Source organism: Sminthopsis crassicaudata, chromosome 2 (assembly GCF_048593235.1).
Source record: "Sminthopsis crassicaudata isolate SCR6 chromosome 2, ASM4859323v1, whole genome shotgun sequence".
NCBI lineage: Eukaryota > Metazoa > Chordata > Mammalia > Dasyuromorphia > Dasyuridae > Sminthopsis > Sminthopsis crassicaudata.
This window is the reverse complement of record NC_133618.1, coordinates 591,136,837-591,155,840: the sequence shown is the minus strand read 5'-3', so window position 1 is coordinate 591,155,840 and position 19,004 is coordinate 591,136,837. Positions and strand designations below refer to the sequence as shown.

Genomic DNA, 19,004 nt, shown 5'->3' with positions numbered 1-19,004 from the left:
AACTATACAAAAATTATTATTTAAGAATATTCCAGGAATCCCATTCTACATGAATAAATGAGTTCCCCTTGTACTCTTCCTCATATTTTCTAGGACTCTCTACTTCCTCATCTGTATCATGATCTTACAAATATATGAAGAAACCTTAAGTTGGATAGCATGTTTCCTGGAATCTGGAATCATCTTAAGTCATTCCATTTTGGAAAAAATGCCCCTATTATTGAAGGATCTATATTACCCCATTTTCTTGCTAAAGCATTGTATGAATCTTTGAATAACTAACTAGTCAGTGAATATAGCTCCCAACCCTGTCAATAAATAGCAGTGGTTTTATAAATCTGTAGTTGAAATGGATATCATCTAGTTCAAACACTTAATTTTATAGATGACAAAATTGAGTCCTAGAGACCCCACACCACTTAAAAAGATCTAGTAGACCTAAATTGAAAACTAAGGGCTCTAATTCCAAATTCACTGATTTGTTCTCAGTATACCTCTCACTAAATCTTTTATATTTTATAAATACTGGTTTAAAAGCACTTTTAATTGATTTTCTCCAATATCCTGTGAAGAAAACAAGGCAAGCATCCATATCTTAAAAAAAAATTAAAAAATGTAATTTTAGTAATATCATCTTCAGAGTGTCATACTTTTTTTTTGTTCTAGCTAGCAGTTCCAACTTTTCTTGTTTTGAGAGCCCCTCCTTCTATTGAAACAGAATAATGTAATGAGGAAAGTGCTGAATTTTGAACCCAAAAAAGATCTGAGGACAAACCTCATCTTCAGTACTTAAATCTTTATAATCCCAAAACAATTTAATTTTCTTAAATTTTAGTTTCCTTATCTACAAAATGGGAATCATATCTGTAGTATTTCATAATTTAGTCAATAAGTATTTATAAGGTTGTGGTAAGAATCACGAGATGATGTTATATTAAGTGATGTGTATCTACAAACATAGATATTTATATAGATCTATGTTCATATATGTGCTATCAACATTCATTATTCTGTTTTAAACAAACTAACCAAATTGTCAACCTTCCAGACACATAATATATGTGCATTGCTGTGCACAGGAAGCCATTTAGGAAAGTGATAGAGCAATATCACTTATGATGATGATGATGTTGTTGATTCTGAATATGGTATAAATGATCATTTGGGTGATGGAAAAGCTAATGGGAGAAATACCTGTTGGCAGGCTATTATGGTGGATCAAGTAATATATAATGGTAATAATAGCAATAATTAGTCCCGTCAACTGAACCTTTTTCTCAAAGATTGTCTTTTCATACAGTTTTCCCTCATGCGTTTTCAGAATTTCAGGAGTGATTATATTCCATATTTTCTAGAATTAGTCATTTCAAGACTGTGAGCCACTTCTGTTGTAGCAATGGAGGATGGTAGTAGAGAAGTCTGGCTATTTATTAGTCTCCCTTTTCTACATAGTCTGTTAGGATGCAGTGACATTTAATAATATATTTAAACTTTGTAGATAAGTTAGAAGAGATATATGTGAAAGACCTCATGGGAACAGGACTCTATATGGATTTTTATTTTTTCGACTAACATATATACGAATGTTCCCTCATATTATACTATTCCATTTCTTTAAGAGACAGTCTGGGAACAATTTGGTAGTCCTAACTTACTTTGCTTAGGATTCAAGACTTTTCCCCCAGGTTACTGTAAGACTCTTACCAATATTTCAGGTAGGGAAATAACTTTGTCCAACAAAGAACTATTAAAAAGAGTCATGGTTTATATAGATATTAACTTGAGTATGATATAAATTCTGACTACAGTACCAGATATTAATTATATGACCCTGGATAAGTCATTTAATTCCTATCTGATTCAATTTTCTCAACTGTAAAATACTTAGAAAACATAGTCTGTGCTGAGTGCCTCTATTTACTCTCTTCTCACTCCTAAATCCCCTGCAATGTGGCTTCCAAACTCATCATTCAACTTAAACTACTCTCTCCAGACTTTCCAGAGTTAATTGCCAAATCTTTATGGTCTTTTCTGAAATGTCATCCTTGAAATCTCTACAAGTTTTGGCACTGTCAAGCACCCTATATATTTTTTTCTATAAATAGTTAAAAATATGACTTATCAAGTGATAGTTGAAACTAGATAGGAATGAAATTGATAAAGAAATTAGTTAACACAGTGAACTTCAGATTTTTTTGGTCTCAAGATCCCTTGGCAATCTTGCAAATCATTAAGGACCCTTAAAAAGTGTTTATGTGAGTTTTATCAACCAACAATTACTGCATTAGAAATTAAAATATCTTAATATTATTATAAAAATAGTTTTAATGCATGACTCTGCAAGGGGAAACTGAGCAAATGAACACGGTTTCCTAATTCAGCTAGAGCATTGAATTAGATCAGGTGTTCTTAATCTTTTTGGTAATCTGGACTCTTTTAGCAGTCTGGTGAAGGCTAAGAGACACTTTCTCAGAACAATGTTTGTTATATACATTCATAGTTAAAACAAATGCTAAATGATAATGAAAATGAGGATAATAATTATTCCCATCCAAGTCTGTGAATCCCCTAAAATCTATTCATTGATCTCTTCTGTGTCCATGGCCTTAAATTTTCTTCCAGCTACAAATTCGGTGATCTTTTCATTCTCTGAAAGATGGCAGCTGCTTCAAAAGTAGAAGCCAACAAGCTAGTGGATGGCTTGATGTTACTATTTCTCCCAAGTCCTGTTAATAAAATCTCTCTCAGAAAGTGTTCATGTAATAGTCAAAGGAAAAAAATGAGAAAAACCTTACAACTTTTTCTCTATAAGTAGAATTTCTTTCAAGAACTGCTAAATTCTCAGAAGCTCACCCACGTGTCTGAATGATGATTAGAGTTATGGAGATATAAAAATCTTAATTCAAAGTAAAATATAGTCAGTGATGCTGACAACATAATGAAGTCTGCTATAATCATTCAAATTGTAAAACAAAATGTTTTGTTTTTGTTTGCTGAGGCAATTGGGGTTAAGTGATTTGCCCAGGGTCACACTTCGGTGTGTTAAATGTCTGAGGTCACTTTTGAACTCAGGTCTTCCTGACTTCAGGGTTTGTACTTTATCCACTGTGCCACTTAGTTGCCCCAAAGCAAAAATGTTTTTTTTTTTTTTTTTTCCCCATTGAGGAGCTTTTTTTTTTTAATTTATTTTTTTTTATTTAGAATTTTTTTCCACAGTATATATGCATGAGTAATTTTTTTATAATATTATCCCTTGTATTCATTTTTCCAAATTATCCCCCCCTCCTTCCACTCCCTCCCCCCGATGACAGGCAATCCCATACATTTTACATGTGTTACAATATAACCTAGATACAATATATGTGTGTAAATAACATTTTCTTGTTGCACATTAAATATTAGATTCCGAAGGTATAAGTAACCTGGGTAGATAGACAGTAGTGCTAACAATTTACATTCACTTCCCAGTGTTCCTTCTCTGGGTGTAGTTATTTCTGTCCATTATTGATCAACTGGAAGTGAGTTGGATCTTTTTTATGTTGAAGATTTCCACTTCCATCACAATACATCTTCATATAGTGTTGTTGTTGAAGTGTACAGCGATCTTCTGGCTCTGCTCATTTCACTCAGCAACAGTTGATGTAAGTCTCTCCAAGCCTCTCTGTATTCCTCCTGTTGGTCATTTCTTACAGAATAATAATATTCCATAATATTCATATACCATAATTTATTCAGCCAATCTCCAATTGATAGACATCCACTCAGTTTCCAGTTTCTGGCCACCACAAAGAGGGCTGCCACAAACATTCTTGCACATAAAGGTCCCTTTCCCTTCTTTAAGATCTCTTTGGGATATAAGCCCAATACTAACACTGCTGCATCAAAGGGTATGCACAGATTGACAACTTTTGGGGCATAATTCCAAATTGCTCTCCAGAATGGCTGGATGTATTCACAATTCCACCAACAATGTATCAGTGTCAGGGGGCACTATTTTAAAAAGTTAAAGTTAAAACAGTAAACCTTAAGAAACTTCTGTGAGTTTATCAGAATAGGAAAATTTCTTCCACAAAACAGAACTCTCTGATGATTTATACATCCCTGGAAGTTCCTTGAGGAAAATAGAGGTTAAATGGCTTGCCCGGTTTAATGCTGGAGAAATTGAGGCAAGATAGAGATTAGAGAGTTTTTAATTTTTTATTTGAAAGAGAGAGATTTACTGGGACCAAATGGATCCATGGTTTGGTCCCAGGGCTGAATGAGACTATTATCTCCAAGAATCCAGCATCCAGCGTGAGTTCCCATGACATATTTATTTATTCACAGTAGCTGAACAAAGGTTGGGGGGTGGAGTTCAAACTCTGGTAAGCTGGAATCTCCAGGCAGGAACCATCAATTCAGTTCTGATAGATTGGGGGGGGGTAGGACCATAAATTCTAACACTGGGAGTTAAAAAAGTGTCTGACTAGAGAAAGAATGTCTGGATTCTCCCTTTTTGAGTTTACACATTGACAATTTATAACCTCTGAGTTATACCAGTCTTAATGCACAGGGGTAGAGGGTGCAGGGTTAGTTGCAACACCTAAGGGGATTGAGGCAGAACAATTAAGGAAACTGAGGCAGGACCAATTTAGGGAAAATGAGGAAGGACAATTAGGAAAACTGAGTCAGGACAATTTAGGGAAACTGAGGCAGAACAATTTAAGGAAGCTGAGGCAGGACCAATTAGAGAAACTGAGGCAAAACAATAAAAGGGAACTATGGCACAACACCAAGACCACACAGTGTCTGAGGAAAATGCAGTTTGTCCCAAGTTCAAGATTATTGTATTGTATTCTAACACACTGCCTCCCTGTTAAAATGGGAGTGATATCTTAACAAAATAACAGACCATTCTTAATATCTCTTAGACCACTAATTCAGACTCCAAAAAAAAAAAAAAATAACAGCTATTTAAGATTATTTTTTGACCTCTAAAAACCAACTAAGAGAAAGTAAAAGGAGGATAGAGGGAGGAATAAACCAGATTCAGAACATTTCTTAATGTCAATTGATGAGAATGTGAAACAGCTGTAAAAGCCATCTTAGTGTCTGTCTTTCCATCTCCTTGGTAAAATTCTGATGGTTCTGACTTCCTGAGTAATTACTTCAGAAGAGGAAAAAGTTGAACTATGGAAATAACATGACAAGGAGAAAATTAGACACAAATCTTAATGGGGAGATTTTAATAAATTCCACTGTCTTGTTGGCAGCAACCAACGTATGACATCCAGTTGAACGCCAAGCATTTTATCTGTATGTAACCCATTTGTGATCCTTTGCCTGGCGCCTGATAGTTGAGCCAAGTCAGGAGAACGTTATCAGTAGTGTGCAAAGTTCCCAGGCTGTGTCCACAATGAGAAAACCCAGTGGGAGCCCACAAATTTAGGCAGCACCACAGACCAATTCTTACAAGTTGTAGAACAAGAATTGGTAGGGATCCAGAATGAAATTGGTATGTTGATTAGTTTTCCAAATGTAGAAACACAGCAATGATTGGATAGTCTTTCTTGAGTCAGTTGACTGAGCCTAGTATTTTCCCAGAATCTTCAAATGGGCAATTTTAATGGGCAATATCAAGAAGATTTCCTCTTTACAATTAGGGAAATTTGTTAATCCTTGACCACTCATTGGCCAATGTGTCTTCTGTAGAGCTAACATAAGATACTTTTTCCTTCATGAGCACTGCTTACATCTATAGTCTTCATGTATATTTGATAGTAGTTAAGAGAAGCATGAAATTGTGGAGTGGGGGACTAAACAACAGAGCATTACTCTCAGAAGAAAAATATTCCCTTTTTCCTGAGACCTTCCCGATGAGGTAATTGTTTTTAGACATCCACGTGATTAATGTACAAAGGCTCAAAGTTAGTGCATATCTCACATTCTGATGTTAACACTTTGTCAAGAAAACTAAGTCTCCAAAATCAGGTTAAATAATGCCAGACTGATAGTAGTAAAAGGTAGCTGTTCCAAAATGAGTTTTTAATTAAAAAAAAAAAATAAAAACAAAAACCAATGCCCATCTGGTTGAGAAAGTAGCCTATTGAAAAGAGAAAATGAAACAGAAGTTTTGGGAAAATAAAACAATTTTTCTTTGTCTTGCGTGTATTCGAATTGGAATTGGCTACCATTGACTAAAATCTGGACTTCAATTTTTGAAGAAGTTGGGGAATATATATTTCTGCATCTTTTAGAAACCAGCTACCTACAAATTACAGCACTTGAGATGTCATGACAGTAAAATATGTTTGTTTTTGCTCTCAAATAGAGAATTTTGCAGGGCTGTGGAACAAAATTTTAAGGCAAATATTTTGGGTCAGAGATGCTTACCCACAATAGGGCTGAGCAGTGAATTAGAATGGTACAGGAAAATCATCATTCTTCCTGAGCTGGCTGTGGCTGTAGCTGTGGCACACCCTCTGTGATGGCACCACTCCCTCACTTCCAAGTCAGCCCACAAAATAGTGGGAAAAGAGCCAGTTCTGAAACTCCTCTTGGAAGAATTGGTTTCAGCTCTCCAGTATGTCAACCATCTAGTAAGGAAAGGCTGTGCATTTGAAGATTTGGAAATATTAATGAGCTGGTGATTACACTTATGGATCCCCACTATACTATCGAAGACTTCAAAGGTACTATATATAGCGAATATATACACACACACATACTATATATGTGGGCTTTTTATTACTTCTCTTTAAAAATAAAAAGACAAGAGAATTTCTACTAATTTATAATGCTAAGCTGACTTAACTCGTGGCTGTGTAATATATGTTATGATGTTTATATAGATTTTTTTGCTATATGTGTGTATATATATATATATATATATATATATATATATATATACAGACATATATGTAGCATAACTGGCAAGCATGTATATTATTTGTAGACATAATATCTTTACTCATTGAGTAGAAAATATCTTGTACTCTTTTCTTTGTTGCAAAAGCCTCAAAGGGTTTGTTCATTTTTCGACATGGGTTCCTTCTCTTGAAGGATCTATTTGGAGTTGTCATAGATTCTCGGTGGACTTTTATTACCTATATTTCTGCTAGTTTCTTCTCTTTCATACCCAATTGTCATTCTAGTTCCATTTCTGATTATACATTTATCAGAATTTGATTTTTTCTTATTTCCCTCTAATCCTTTTTTAAACAGGAAATAATTTGGATCAGATATTTTCTCTAAACTGTTTTTAAAATAGCTGTTGTGTATTACTGAAAAAATGCTTTGTAATTTGGCTAGCTATAGGAGAAACGTGGCTTGTTCTAATGAGGATCCCAAGAGATGACTGCTAACATTGTCTCCATCAGTCGGGACTTCCAAATCGAGCTAACACAAATATGTTGGATGGTCCGGGGGAGGCTGACTCCATTGATCCTGGAGTCCTTGAGATAAGAGAGTATAACTTATCTCAGTATCTAGAGACTAGAATAACATGTATCACAAAGCAGAAAGAACATATACTACTTGCCCTTTTCTTTACTTTTGATTTTCTATTGTTTTTCCTTTGCTCGCATTAATTTGGGAAGTTACAGGTTTCCTGAATGTTCATTTCCTGATGGTCATCCTTTTCTTTTTCTTCTGCCTTCTTACCTATTATTTTGAAGCATGAACAGTCTGAGCAACATGCACCAACATGTGTGTATGTGTTAAGAATGACTGAAGAGTTATGAGTTGACATCCTTGGTTTGTACTCAAGGTATAATGTATAATTCATTAGTGGCTGTTTGGGTTAGAAATCCCCACCACCCCCACATGTGGCATAAGCAAACATTATTTTGCATAGGAAATGAAGATGTAAAAGCTTGATAATACAGTTTGATTTTCTTTATTGACTCAAATAGTAGAACATTTACTGGAAAAAGGGGAAGCTGACAAACACTAGAATTACAAAATTTAAAACTGACAATGGACTGGTGAAGGGAATAAGCCAAGAGCTGTCTCTCAGATTTATTCCTCCCTCTCAACTCCTTCCCAAACCTTGTAATCACCTGAATGCTGGATTTGGCCTGCTGCCAAAGATGGTCCATTTGGAAAAGAAGCTTTGTTGGTTTTTCTTTGGCATTGTAGACTATGATTTAAAATTGTTCATTTTAATAAGTGTATTAATATTTATTAATAAGGATTAGTCAATTTTTTCCTTAATAATTATGCCTCCATATAAAACAATATCCTTTTATAGTATATATTATGTATATATATATATATATATATATATATATATACACATGCATATAAGTGTATGTAATATGTAATATGGAAAGAAATATATTTAGATATTTTAAATTTGTGTTCCTTACTATCCTAAGTACACTGGATCTTTTCATTTCAAAGGAGATTTATTATTTGTAAATAATAATAATAATAATTGCATTTTCACAACCCTAAAAAACCTCCTAAAAACCTGTGAAATAGGTAATACTAGTATTAGTACTCCTGTTTTATAGATAGAGAAATTGAAGTTTAAATAAGTGAAGCAACTTGCTCATACATCTAGTTAAGTGGCAAAAATGTCCTGAAATATAGATCTGAAAGCACCTTGAAAGAAGCTGTGATGAAAATATAAAATAGGCTATAAGTCCTAATGTTTTTAAGAATCAAACTGAAAATGAGTAGATTTTATTTTTTTTGTTCCTTCTTCCACACCCTTCCCCATGACATATTTTTTAAACTATTTGGAATCATTGCTTACTGCCAGCTGGAGTCTCCAGAAACCCTATCTGCAGAAGTCTAAACAGTTGACTAGAATCACAGTCATAATTTTAAAGAAGCTGGCAAACCTGTTTTAGACAGGGAAAAAAAAAACTCAACACACCTTATGCATAGAAAATAATGGGTTTCACTCCTATAAATTAACTTTAAAGAATACTACTGAAAATTATTTTAAAATTTGTTTTTATTAATTTTTTAAAATTAAGGGCTACATGTAGTGAACAGTCAACTAACTGTAGATTTATTTGCTATATTCGGATCAAGGCCCTAAATGCTTTTTAAAAATAAATTTCTATCTCACCCTCCCACTTTGCTAAAGGAAGTGGCTATAAAGTCTTAGTTCTGTTCTTAGTCCTTTTCTCTCCAAAGGAATGGAAAGACAAAAGAACCAAGAATTAAGGGCACAGGGGCAGCTAGATGGTGCAGTGGGTAGAGCACCAGCCCTGAAGTCAGGAGGACCTGAGTTCAAATTTGGCCTCAGACATTTAACACTTCCTAGCTGTGTGACCCTGGGCAAATCATTTGACCCCAATTGCCTCAGCAGAAAAAAAAAGAAAAAAGAAAAAGAAAGAAAGAAAGAAAAAATTAAGCATCCAATTCTTACCTTAATTTCCCCATTGGTAAAAATGGGAATTATTATGATTGCATTATTGACTTCATAAGAAAAAAAAAACTTTTAATTTCAATGAGTTGTATAAAAGTAAGTTATTATCATATTTCCCTTCAATTATACCACACTGGATTATCAACTGTTACCTATATCGATATACATATTAGTATTGGGGGGAGGGGGAAGGAACTAAGCTTGTGACATCACTGGTATATGAAAGTAAGAACACTTACCAACACAGATTCGCACCTATTCCACAAATGATGGTCTTAAAAAATGACTTAGGCATTGAGAGTTTCAGTGATTTGCCTAGGGTCCCCTAAACAGGATATGACAGAGGAAGGACTTGAAACCAAGCCTTCCTGATTCTAAGGTTTCCATCTATGTATTTCTCCTCGTAGCTTCTCCTGAGCTTAGTGGATGGAGTGCGGAAACTATACTCCGGAAGACTGGCGTTCAGTTATGTGTGACCCTGATTTAATCACTTAACTTGCAATAGTTTCCTCCACAGTAAAATGGGGATATTAAGTACAAGTTAGATAACATTTTAAAAGCACCTAACCCAGAGCCCCATACACTTTAGGAGCCATTTAAATGCTTATTCCCTTTCCCTTTCCTCCCACTAAACAAACCACTTATGGAATAGCCTTAGGCTTTTGCTCCCTCACCCTCTTAACCTTCAATGGAAGGCCCTACCCACCACATTTTGCAATCCTACCTGCTCAATTCCCCTTTATCTTTGAAGACCAAACTCAGTCATTCTTCCATGAAGCCCTTCCTTGTTCTAGCCAATAATAACCTGATTTTCCTTAGCCAGTTTGTACTTCTCTCATTCCACTTTCATGCCTCTACTTTATGTTATAAGCATTTGTGTACATGTCTTATCTCTCCTTCCCATGGGAGTCTGACCAGCATTATTTATCTTTATATCATCCCCAGTGACTTGTGTATAATAATAGGTGCTCTCTAAACAGTTGTTGAACTGAAATACAGATAAAGAATGACAATTTAGGAATGTGCATCTCTAACCTCTTCTTTGAGCCAAATTGGGCATCTTGATTGTGAGATGTATAGAGCTTCAATTTAATTTAATAATCATTTATTGAAGGGCAGCTAAGATACAAATTCAAAATGTTGAAAATGAACAGGAATTCTCATTGGCCTCCATTCATGTTTCCAACAATATAAATACAATATTTATACATATATAAGTAGGTATATGTATGTCATATTCAGTAGATGTATTGTTGTTTCTGACTATATAAATATATAATTTAAGTAGGTATGCACATAACTATGTACACACACACACACACATATATATATAAACATATACACATCTTATACACATGCACACATTATGACTGTGAGCTTCCTGAGAGCAAAGATTATTTTTTAAAATCTTTCTTTGTATCCCCAGCACTTAGCACAGTGTCTGCATATCATAGGTGTTTAATAAATACTTGTCAACTTGACAACACACACAGATCAGATCCTTGGGAAAGAAACCAGAGAGAAACAGACAATAACATTCTTGGTGCCATATGAAATAATGAAAATACCTGGGTAGATTTTCCATTTTGAAGCTTCAGGGGCAGTAGCTACTGAAAATAAATTCCGCTTATGTGTGTGGCTGGCAAGTTAATCAAGAATGGAGTAAATCAGATCTCTGGAGCATGTCACAAGAGCAAAAGTGAGAAGCCAAACCAAATAAGATGGAAGAAGCACAATGGATGTCGGTCATGTTAGAAAAACTGGAGACTGAAACCTCATTAAGAATTTTTTAATCTGACCATGATTTTGTGAGGCACACCACCTACACTGTCCATTTCTGATGACAATGTAAAAACTTTGAAATCTTTGTAGGTTTGGAAGCTCCTAAAACCTGGTGTTATTCTTTTTAATGCTCCACATTATTTAGGCATAAAATGTAGAATACCATAAAGGACTCAAAATGCAATGTATATTTAAGATACACAATTTCCACAGTGTTGGATTAGCATTCCAGTTGAGTGATGTATTTAACCCTTGAATTTTTTAAAGCAATGAAATGAAGCATTTCACTAACTTTCAACCATGTGAATGGTTGATGTTACCATCAATCTACATATCCAATTTTTTTTTAATACATATAAGCTGCTGGTTTCAGTTTTGAACTCACCCTCATCCTCAACTTAATTGTTCTCTTCTGATTGGAATTTTGTGTTTGGGAGGAACGTATACAATGAAATGTTTTCTTGTGACCTACACTCTAGATTGGGCAATGAAGCAGATCAAACATTTTATGAGATGAAATTTGCTAAGTTCTTAGCATATGGCCTTGTAATTGGTGTTGTTCATAATAAGTTATATGGATATGCACTTTCTATCCTCTAGAATTTATAATCTAAGAAGGATCACTTGGAAGATACATAGACCTAAGAGGAACTAGAATAACGTTAGACAAATGTTGAAAAAAAAAAAAAAGCTAATATAATGGGTAAAAGCAAGGGACAAATTCCTGTTTGGGTATAGTATTTGGAGCCTTACATATTTAGAAAAGATGGGGTGCTCTTTTTTAAATTAGGGACTGAGCTGGAAAAATCAAAACCTCAGAATGATGTAGGGCTAGTTGGAATTTAAGATATGGTCTAAAACTGGTATCAATCTCAAATAGAAATGGGGGCCATTAAACTGTACAAAAGGATTTTTACAGGCCATATATTGACTTAGAAAACCACATGTTAACATTACTTGTGTTTTATTGTTTTTTTGTTTGTTTGTTTGTTTATTTTGTTAAATATTTATCATTACACTTTAATCTGGTTTAGCTGCACTTGAAAGTGTTGTGGGCCTCATATAGCCTGCATGCTGCATGTTGTGACAACTTTGGTCTAGTAGAACTTGTGAATAAACTAATTAAAAGCTAAAAGACACCATGGACCAAAATGTCAAATTCTGGATTATGGATCATCATTGTAGAATGGGAAAAACACTGGATCTAGAATTAGGAAACCTATTTGTTGTCCTGATTCTGAGGCTTAACTCACTGGGATTTTGGAGGCAGTCATGTCTTTCCTGTAAAGCACAATTTTGTAACAGAGGTACACTTAGATTTTAATATGGACCTGTGATCTCAGCAAGCTGAGTATTCCACCTGATGACACCAAATACAATCCATCTATACCTGCCTGTCCTGGGAGCTTTTTGTCCATCAGGTGAATCACCTGATGTTGTGGAGATTTTCCTTATGTTATCTTGATGTTAAGAAGATAACAATGGAACACCGGGGTGGGGAAGATTATCTCTACCTGATCAGCCAGTCTGTTTTGTTTCTCACTTATACAGTTTCTTTGATGATATTCTTTACATTTCTTTCTTAATCTCTTGTTTCCTTTGTGATGAAGTCTGCAGACCGGCTACATAGTCTTTTTGGGAGAATCTCAATGATGAATTTTCAAAGATAACAGTGTTCAGTGGCTTATGGAAATTCACCTGAGGTATCTTCCTATGAAATGAGGGGAGTTTAAATCTATGATTTCCAAAGTTTCTTTTTCAACTCTGAGATTCCCTTTGCATTCTCATAGGAGAACTAACTAGTCATTAGAACTCGTCCCCCTGCTATTTGTAGATCTCATTGCCTTTAGATGTCCAGAGCTATGAATTGTTTTTTTCCTTACTGAAAATGTTGCTATGAAATAGATTGGAAGCTACTCTTTTATCTAAATCACTCAAAAATTTAAGTTATTATTCAAACTGTGGGCAGATCTCCTTAAGTTAATCTTTTCTGTACCCTGATAAAAAACTGAGCAATAAGATGTTATTGGAATATTTCTCTTTCAGAGCTTAGTTTATTTCCCACTTCCTTCATGAAGCCTTTTTCTAATCCATACTGCTTGCTGTTCCTTATTTTGAACTGTAGTATTTACTTAGAGCAGTTCTGTTTGGTTTAAACTCTAAGGAACACAGTGCCCCACCCACTTGAAATCTCATCAACATACAGATTAACTCAGCTTTGGGTAGACAAAACCTTGCCAACTTCTTCAACTCGGCTAAAAGCTTTCCTTTAGAAGTCTGGATGTGGACTCTCCAACTCACTCTCCAAATTACATCTGCAGCTACACTTGGTTATGACTCCATGGAATATTGTGTAGTGTCCGACTTCTCCCATTTTTTTAGCCTCCTTTTGTGTATTATTTCCCTCTGTTAGATTGTAACCTCCTTGAAGCCAGAAACTTTGTTTTTCTTATATGTATCCCTAAAACTTAGCACGGTTTCTAACACATAGGCAGTTAATAAATGTTTATCAAACTGAGTTTACCATAAAATTTAGCAGTTCATTGTATGCTACCTTTTATTCCCTTTGTTTCATGCATCTAATTAGATAGTCTACTCTTTTGGAAACAGTGAGATGAAGAAAAAAGAAACCTTACCTTACTAGAATAGTAATACCAAAATAACATCATTTGCTAGTGACAACCAGGTGGATATTATAGAATACCAAGGTGGGCCTAGTATCAGGAAGACAAAATTAAAAATTTGACCTCTGGCACTTTACCTACATGACCCTGAGCAAGTAGTTAAATAATATAGGTAAAGATATGCATGTATTATATGTCCCTATCTCAGTTTCCTCAGTTGTAAAGTGGAGATGATGATAATATCTCTCTGGGTTGTTCTGAGGATTAAATGAGATGCTATCTGAAAAGTATTTACCATAGTTCCAGGCTCTTGTCAATAGTAGATACTTTGTCTAATATGAAAATGTGTTTTGCCTGACTATTAAGTCAAAAGTTGTTTTTAGTGAATGTTAAATAAAACATAAAACAATAAAGTACAATTATATGATACTAAAATTTTCAAAATAGTAAATGTTTGTAAATAGTTAATGCTCCCTTTCCCCTTCTCTCCCTAATATCTCTTTGGCTTTAAACAATTCACTTAATATCTCCGGGTTTCAGGGTCATCTGTATTATAATATGCTCTGGTTTGACTATGTCAATCCCTACTTGAATTGAGTTTCTTGTGTGTGACTACAAAGTCCCCTCAGAAGTTAGCCCAAATGGGTTAGGGAGTGTCTTTTCTAACATTATAGTTCATAAGCCATGATCAAAGTGCTTTCCTATACCTGTTGCTTATCAATGTTATTAATTAGCCAAGCTCAGTTAAGCTTTTTAGACATTAGTATTTATTTCTTTTTTATTGGAGCTTTTTATTTATAAGATATATGCATGGGTAATTTTTCAACATTGATCCTTGCAAAACTTTCTGTTCCAAATTTTTCCCCTTCTTCCCCCCACCTTTTTAAATTCAATACATATATGTATACATGTCTAAAATCTCCAGATGATGGACATCCACTCAGTTTCCAGTTTCTGGCCACTACAAAGAGGGCTGCCACAAACATTTTTGCACATCTGGGTCTCTTTCCCTCCTCTAAGATCTCTTTGGAATATAATCCCAGTAGAAGCACTGTTGAGTCAAAGGGTATGCACAGTTTGATATCATTTTCCCTATTAGAATGGTGTGTTTCTTGAAAGAACAGACTGTGGTGTTATTGCTGTTGTTTTGTTTAAACCTCAGACCTCAGGACAGGGCCTGGCATTTAATAATCATTTAAGAGAAACTTATTGACTGATGACATTAGGTGGAGTTATCAAACATGGACCACAACATTTCTCAGTATGGGCTGAACCTTTTAAAAATGTGATTGAAAAATAGTTCACAAATTTAATAAAAATACAATAAAACATAGATTATATTTAAAACTTTTAAATTTAAAATTAAATCAATATACAGCCCACAGAGATCATTATATATATTTTAATGGTCCCCATTTCTATTTGAGTTTGATACCTCTAACCTAAGAAACTTCAAAGTTTCTGTGATTGTAGTAAATATTCTCCATTACTTTTTGAATGATGATTAATTAGTAATACATAAACATTCTGTAACAATATACAGGCTTCTCAGAAGAGTATAATCTCATCAAACCCAGGAAACTTGAACAATGATGAATATGGTGTTCTGCCATTGCAAAGGTTGCAGGGGTATGTAGTCATTAAAAGTAAATATTTTCACACATGCATAAATACTTCCTGCTATGACACTTAACACTCATTAGTAACTTTGTTAGTATAAATGAACTGGCATTTTCTTTTTGAGACTGAAATAAATTTTCATGTCTAGTTTACCTTCTGGTTAATGGTCAGTCAATAACATTCATTGGTTGCCATCTATTTGCCTGCATACTATGGGAGGATATAAAGGAAGTAGAAGGAATGCAAAGTACAGATACAAAGGAAGAAGAAGAAGAAAGGCAATCTTTGCCCTCTAGAACCTTACAATTTAATAGTGTGCACAAACACACATGAAACAACTGACAGATACTTTAGACATCATCAAATCCAAATCCCTTATTTTACAGTTGAGGAAACTGAGGCTTGAAAAAGGGAAATAACTTGATCAAGGTCACAAAGGACTTATTTGATGAGTAGGAGATTCAGATTCAAATCTTCTGACTCCAAATCCCTTCTTCTTTCTATTCTATTCTATCATGTGACTTAGAGCAGATCAACAATTACAGAAATAATGAAAGAAAAGTAGATGTATTGGTAATGAGGATGGTATTGTGTAGAGAATCAGAAATTACTCCTGAAATGCTTCTTGGAGGTGTTTAAAAATGGTTTGGGAGGCTTTTTATTTAAATGAGAAAGCATCTATTAAGTACTTATGATATATTAGGTACTGTGTTAACCTTGGGAGATACAAAGATACACAAGCAAGAAAGTCTTTGACCTTGAGGAACTTACATCTACTTTTCTAAAATTTATTGATACATTTTGTTTTTATATTACAAAAATTTACAGATTGATCTCATTCCATTAGAAGTCTCTTGTATAATAAAATAAAACAATTTACTAAAGTTATTAATAGTGACATCATCTGAAAATGAGTGGTTGGAGGGAACAAAGGGAAGAGGAAAAGAAAAGGCATTTATTGAACACCTGCTGTGTACCAGGCATTCTGCTAAGTGTTTTACAAAAATTTGGTCATTGATAGAGAGCAGACTTGGACATATGCAAGACTTAGGTTTGAGTCTTGCCTGTGATATAAGCTAGTCATGTGACCCTGGAGAAGCCCTGTAATCTCTCACTATCCAAGTAACTTTCCAGGATTGTAAATTGAGAGAAGATATCCATCCCAGACTTGGTAGAGGGAGTTTTCACATCTGAGGAGTTCCCTAAACCAATAAAGAAATCACAAATCTAGTCTCTTTTCCTCTCTTTGTCACTATCCTACTCTAACAGTTACAACTAAAGAAAGAAAAGGGACTTTTCTGTTTTTATTTGTAGAACATTTTTGTTCTTTTTCTCAGATTTCAGTTTTTATACTCTTATTATTTTCTTTCTATTCTTTTAAGTATGGCCAAACCCAGAATATTTTATAGGAAAGAAATATTCCATTAGAGATATACCCACCCCAAATGATGTTACTCATTTGAACATAACTGTCCTTAGTTTCTCTCTTAGAGTCATTGGTCTGTATATTTATTAACTTTTTGTTGATTAGACTTGGGGTTATACAGGACTGTGGAATGAAGGGGGAAAAATTGGAAAGTTTTTTTAGGATCATAAGATCATAGATTTAAAAATGTAAAAAAACTCAAAGGTCATTTAGTTAAGCCTTATTCATTTGACAAATAAGAAAATGTTACAGGCCCAGAAAGGTTAAGTTACACATCCAATATCACACAGAGCAAAATTCAAACCCAGGAGATGTGCATGTGGTTTTGCAAAAGTAAGATCTAGAAAATCAGATATAACTCAGCCATATTTGGAAGCAAGCTGGAGGATTTAATTAAGGGGAGTAGGAAAGGCTGGATTTCTAATAGTTTTTGTTGGCATTGCCAAGAAACCTAAAATTCCAAGTTCATTCATTTCTTTGAGTTAAAAAGCTGCTTTGAAAGCTGCTTTACTAACTCCTGGGTTTTCTCCACAGTTGGTCTGATACTATCATTATCATCAGTTAGCAAGCATTTATAAATTATTTTAGCAAATTAACCTACCAGGACCTTCATGTAATGGGATAGGATACAACAGTAGTAAATTTTGGTTGAAGGGAGACTGAAGGCAAATTGAAAACATTGACTGCTTAGGGAATAGGGTGCTATATTGGGCATGGGAAGTACAGTTCTGAAAAAAAGAAAGAAATGCAGAAAGTTGAAGGAAGGCGCACAGAAGACAGCCTTGATCAATTAAATTGTTTCTCTTATGGTCAGATTGATTATAAAATAGTATTTGTTGAAATTATTTTTATATTGTAAAAGAACTAGCATCAAACAGCTGTTTACTTGTGAGATATGTTTTGTTGATGAGGAGGAATCACTGATAATCTGATGGTTTTGTAATGAAAAGAGTACTGAACTTTGTCTCAAAAGGCTGAAGTTGGAGTCCCAGTCCTGCCACCCTTAATCTAAATAATCTTAATCTTTTGACTTAAAGTCTTTGAGACTCAGTTTCTTCACCTGTAAAATGGGATAAAAAATACTCATATTTCCCGAAAGGGTTACTTGGAGACATTACTTCATAAATGATGAACTTAGTAGTACTTTAAAGGGTCTTTGATTTCACTGATATGAGTGCTGCTTCCATAGTATAAAGTACAACCCATCCATAAAACATCTAATATAATTCTTGTCCATGCCCTTCCATTGATCTTCAATGAGGTTGGGCAAAAGGTCAATCCAATTTGCTAGGCATTTTCCTCTACTAATCTTGATGGTTTTGTGAATTCTGTTGGAGCAGGAATGCTGTCTGTAGGCTTTCCCTTGCTCTTATTGCATGACCAGCTCAACTCCTTTCCCAATTATACCTCTCTGCAATTTCTCAATGGTAATATATGGTAAAGTCATTTCCATTATGACCTCTTCTTTGCCATTTGAGTGTCTTTCAATGTTAATTCTTTGGAGAATCACAATCCTACAATATCACCAGAATACTGCTATTAAAATTATAATAACAAATATTTTTATTAATATAATATAATATAATTGGATATTATCAAATAATATTTTCATTTTATTTTTAATTTATAAAGGGAGAATTTGGGGTAAATTAAAATCATTATGTTGCTTCCTAAAGGCTGTCTAACATGTTTTTCCTCTGAGCAGTTTTGGACCAAGCTCATTAGAGCCATCATATATATATATATATAGTGTCCAAATAAAAATACCCTAATGGATTAACTCTAAAGGCTGCCATCTAATAGCACATGATATGCTACATTGTACACACAAATCTACTTGGATTTTCTTGTAAATAATTAGGCTGAACACTTGAGGGATTATAGTTCTCCTTTAAAATAAGTTCTGTAATGCATGACAAGCTATGTACATATAAGCAATTATTATTTTATTATTAATTAACCTTACTCTATATCAGTGATTCTCAAAGTGTGGGCTGGGGACCCCTGGGAATCCCTGAAATCCTTTTAGGGGGTTAAGAAGTCTAAATTGTATTCATAATGTTATTGACATTTTAATTTTTAATGGACTAAATATCAATATGTTACAAACAAAAGCTCTTTTGATGTTCTTTAATAATTTTTAAGAGTGTAAAGGTTACTGAAATGGAAAAGTTTGAGAACTACTGCT

The 19,004-nt window shown here is 34.2% G+C and overlaps 1 protein-coding gene across 2 annotated transcripts in view; it reads left to right on the top strand.

Moving 5' to 3' along the window:
- Positions 1-19,004, top strand: part of ABLIM1 (actin binding LIM protein 1) — a 389,888-nt gene that overhangs the window by 107,570 nt on the left and 263,314 nt on the right. The window contains exon 1 of one of the 2 annotated variants that reach the window (XM_074295679.1): positions 6,521-6,671. The exons of the other annotated variant lie outside the window; for it this stretch is intronic. Coding sequence (XP_074151780.1) covers positions 6,638-6,671 — 34 coding nt within the window. The 5' untranslated portion in view covers positions 6,521-6,637. Of the gene's footprint in view, positions 1-6,520; positions 6,672-19,004 lie in introns of those variants that run through there. 2 annotated transcript variants of the gene reach the window in all.